At 58.4% G+C, this 3,684-nt stretch overlaps 1 protein-coding gene across 2 annotated transcripts in view; it reads left to right on the forward strand.

The window, feature by feature from the left end:
- RBM10 (RNA binding motif protein 10) overlaps nucleotides 1–3,280 on the forward strand; it is a 14,818-nt gene extending 11,538 nt beyond the window's left edge. For both annotated transcript variants that reach the window (XM_069108141.1, XM_069108142.1), the window contains exons 11-23: nucleotides 52–139; nucleotides 538–727; nucleotides 811–965; nucleotides 1,054–1,177; nucleotides 1,294–1,385; nucleotides 1,482–1,646; nucleotides 1,758–1,907; nucleotides 1,997–2,062; nucleotides 2,146–2,331; nucleotides 2,430–2,504; nucleotides 2,591–2,694; nucleotides 2,803–2,932; nucleotides 3,025–3,280. In XM_069108141.1, coding sequence (XP_068964242.1) covers nucleotides 52–139; nucleotides 538–727; nucleotides 811–965; nucleotides 1,054–1,177; nucleotides 1,294–1,385; nucleotides 1,482–1,646; nucleotides 1,758–1,907; nucleotides 1,997–2,062; nucleotides 2,146–2,331; nucleotides 2,430–2,504; nucleotides 2,591–2,694; nucleotides 2,803–2,932; nucleotides 3,025–3,150 — 1,651 coding nt within the window. In that variant the 3' untranslated portion in view covers nucleotides 3,151–3,280. The remainder of the gene's footprint in view (nucleotides 1–51; nucleotides 140–537; nucleotides 728–810; nucleotides 966–1,053; nucleotides 1,178–1,293; nucleotides 1,386–1,481; nucleotides 1,647–1,757; nucleotides 1,908–1,996; nucleotides 2,063–2,145; nucleotides 2,332–2,429; nucleotides 2,505–2,590; nucleotides 2,695–2,802; nucleotides 2,933–3,024) is intronic.
- The last annotated feature ends 404 nt before the right edge of the window (nucleotides 3,281–3,684 follow it).

Raw genomic sequence — 3,684 nt, forward strand, 5'->3', positions numbered from 1 at the left:
CCCCTCCAGCCTCCTGGGCCTATGTGACCCCTGTGCACCCCCTCTCCACAGGGACATGGCCTCCAATGATGGCAGCCGCATCAGTGCTGCTTCTGTTGCCAGTACAGCAATCGCTGCTGCCCAGTGGGCCATATCCCAGGTACTTCCCCACCCCCATGCCACCCACCTCAGACCTAGGACTTGGGATCTTCTGGAGCCTTGGGGATGTCTCCATCTGCTCCCTTGTCTTGTTTCTCGGGGAATTCCAAGGCCACTTTGCTGCTACATAGGCAGACATCCGTCTAAGCCCACCATGAAGCCATTTCCTTGGATTTGGGATGTGAGGCCCTGGGTTGGAATCCTAACTCATGTGACTTGCATAAAACACTTGTCCTCTAAACCTCAATTCTCTTTTCTGCCTATTTCATGAGAAGCCACTAAAGAAATGGGTGGTGGCCTCACTGTCCTGGCTCTTTGACTCTGCAGTGGCAGGTACTGGCCTCCCTCTCTAGGAGGTGGCCAGCCCCTCACCCGATCATCCCTCACCCTACCCTACAGGCATCCCAGGGAGGAGAGGGGAGCTGGGCAGCACCTGAGGAGCCAGCAGCAGACTACAACTACTACCACCAAGATGAGGCCTACTGTGGTCCAGGCAGTGAGGCCACACTCTATGGCCACAGTGGCTACCTGAAAGGTGCCACCAAGGCTTTAGGTGTGGCTGGCAGCAAGGGAGACCCTGCTGGAACAGGTAAAATCCTTGCATGGGGGTTGTCAGCCTTGGGGGCAGGGAGCAAGACTCAACCCTTACCCTGTGGAACTCCCCCTTGCCAGGCACTGAAACCACCTTGGAACCTTGTGTACCTGGTGTTGATGCTGTGCCCTTGATCCAGGCCTTTCCCCATGCCCAAGCCAGTGCCATGCCTGGCATCTATCAGCAGCCAGGAGCTGAGGGGGCCAATGCCCAGGGAATGGTGTCTAACACCCAGGTATGTCATTGTGGAGGGTGGGGTGGGGCATGTCACCTATAGGCACAGAGATAGAGCTGTCCAGCCCTGTCTTCCCATCTCCCTTCAGGCCCAGCCCTACACAATTGTCTCCCCTGCGGTTTTGAAGGCTGAGCTCCTCAGCCCAGCCCAGCCCAGTTCTGCACCCCCACCTACTACCAGTCCGGCTGCCCAAGACTCCTATGGCCAGTACCGTGAGTACCTGCTGGGGCTGAGCTAGGTTTTCCTTTGGGCCCCTCCCCACCCCAACCCTCAGGCTCCAAATTCTCCAGGTAAAGCAGCCTGCCATGTTCTCTCCCCTGTCCCACAGCAATCCCTGATGTCTCCACCTACCAGTATGACGAAACATCAGGCTACTATTATGATCCACAGACAGGACTCTACTATGACCCAAACTCTCAGGTGATTAATGGCAAAGGGCCTGAAGGGCCGAGGGCTGGCCTGTGGCCTGGGGAGTGGGGACGTCACATCAGTCTGGCCTCTCTCCTTCCACTCCAGTATTACTACAACTCCCAGAGTCAGCAATACCTTTACTGGGATGGGGAGCGGCGCACCTATGTCCCCGCACTGGAGCAGGTGACTGACGGGCACAAGGAGACAGGGGGCAGTTTGAAGGAAGGTAAAGAGAAGAAGGAGAAACACAAGACCAAAACAGCCCAACAGGTACGAGCAGCAAGGCAGAGCGGGGCAGATGTGCGGTCTGGCCTGAGACCTCACAAGCGGCAGGCGCTGCAGCTTGACCTGGGGCCTGCTCCTTCTCTCCACTCCTTGCAGATAGCCAAGGACATGGAACGCTGGGCTCGAAGCCTCAACAAACAGAAGGAGAATTTCAAAAACAGTTTCCAACCCATCAGCTCTCTGCGGGAGGATGAGCGGCGGGAGTCGGCCACAGCTGATGCTGGCTATGCCATCCTGGAGAAGAAGGTGCCCTTCCTCCCCTTCGCCAGCCCCCTTTGGGTCTTCCCAGTTCCCAGGCCAATGATGACCCCTGTCTGTTCTGTCCCCTCTCTCAGGGGACACTGGCTGAGAGACAGCATACCACCATGGACCTGCCGAAGCTGACAAGTGACGACCGCCTGGTGAGGAGGTCCCCGCTTCCTATGGGCATCTTCCTTCGTGGGGCCCCCTCAGTGGCACTGAGCCGGCCCCTCTGCCTTTGCAGAGTCCACCCCGGGGGCTGGTGGCCGCCTATAGTGGCGAGAGTGACAGTGAAGAAGAGCCAGAGCGCAGTGCTGAGAGGGAGGAGAGGCTCACCGACTGGCAGAAGCTGGCTTGCCTTCTCTGCAGACGCCAGTTCCCCAGCAAAGAGGCCCTGATCCGGCACCAGCAGCTTTCTGTATTGCACAAGGTATGCGCATCAAGAGGGCCTAGGTTGAGGCCAGGGCACCTGGGAGGGGGGGCGGGGTGGACCACAGCGCCAGCCTCATTCCATTCCCCCATCCCTAGCAAAACCTGGAGATTCATCGGCGGGCTCACTTGTCTGAGAATGAGCTGGAGGCCCTGGAGAAAAGCGACATGGAGGTGAGGCCTCTCTCCCGGCTGCCTTGCTGTCATCCCTCCCTGCCCCTATTCCTGCCCCTGACCCTGGGCTTTTCCCTCTGCCTCAGATGAAGTACAGGGACCGGGCAGCAGAGCGTCGGGAAAAGTATGGCATCCCAGAGCCCCCAGAGCCCAAGAAGAGGAAATCTGGGCCTGTGACAGCCGCCACTGTGTGAGCGCTCTGTTTAGGGCCAGGCATGCCTGGAGCAGGGGAAGAAGGGAGCTCAGGCCTGTTTGAGCCGCCTCTCCTCATTCTTTCCCCCTTTCCTCTTCCTTTCAGGGACTTTGAACAGCCCACCCGAGATGGGCTGGGCAGTGACAACATTGGCAGCCGGATGCTACAGGCCATGGGCTGGAAGGAGGGCAGTGGGCTAGGTCGCAAGAAGCAAGGCATTATCACTCCCATCGAGGTGCGCCTGCCCCCCCCACTCCCTCCCCACTGGCCAGGGCCCCAGAGCAGCTTGCCGTCCTCCCCCTCACCACTGGCCCTCTGTCTTCTTAGGCCCAGACTCGTGTCCGTGGCTCAGGACTGGGGGCCCGGGGCAGCTCCTATGGCATCACCGCGTCCGAGTCCTACAAGGAGAGCCTGCACAAAACCATGCTGACTCGCTTCAACGAGGCAGAGTAAACCCTGGTCCGGCCCTCATCCCCTCCAGCCTCTGTTTCTTTAATTGGGAAGCCATGGCCCCTGCCCACTTACCTGCCTCCCCTGGCCAACTCTCCTCTTCTTTTTCTAATAAAACCAGAAAAGCGCCAGACTTTGAGCCTCTGGGGTTGGTGGGGTCAGGCCTCGTCTTGGGTGCCACTCACATGGGGATCCTTGGCTCCAGGGCTCGGGAAATGGCCAGCTTGAGAACAAGGCCCGTGGCCTTTCAAAGCTCTCCTGGCCTCAGCTAGGTGATTGGCTGGCAAACATGTATCCCATGATGCCCATGGAAGGGTTGGGGTGTCAGAACTAGCCTTGGCTTCACACAGAAGGCACTTTAGGGGTCATTTATTCCAAAAGGAGGAAATAAATCTGCTGTTGGGAAGTGACTTGTGCAAGGCCACCTGAGCAGGCAGTGGAGTTGGTGGGGCTCATGAACAGGTGCCACCCAAACACAAGGAAGGTGGCCCCTGGGGTCTCTCTCTCTCTCTCTCTCTCTCTCTCTCTCTCTCTCTC

This window comes from Petaurus breviceps, unplaced genomic scaffold, assembly GCF_028583685.1.
Source record: "Petaurus breviceps papuanus isolate PSGF00001 unplaced genomic scaffold, PetGlider_PUasm1.0 90333, whole genome shotgun sequence".
Taxonomy (NCBI): domain Eukaryota; kingdom Metazoa; phylum Chordata; class Mammalia; order Diprotodontia; family Petauridae; genus Petaurus; species Petaurus breviceps.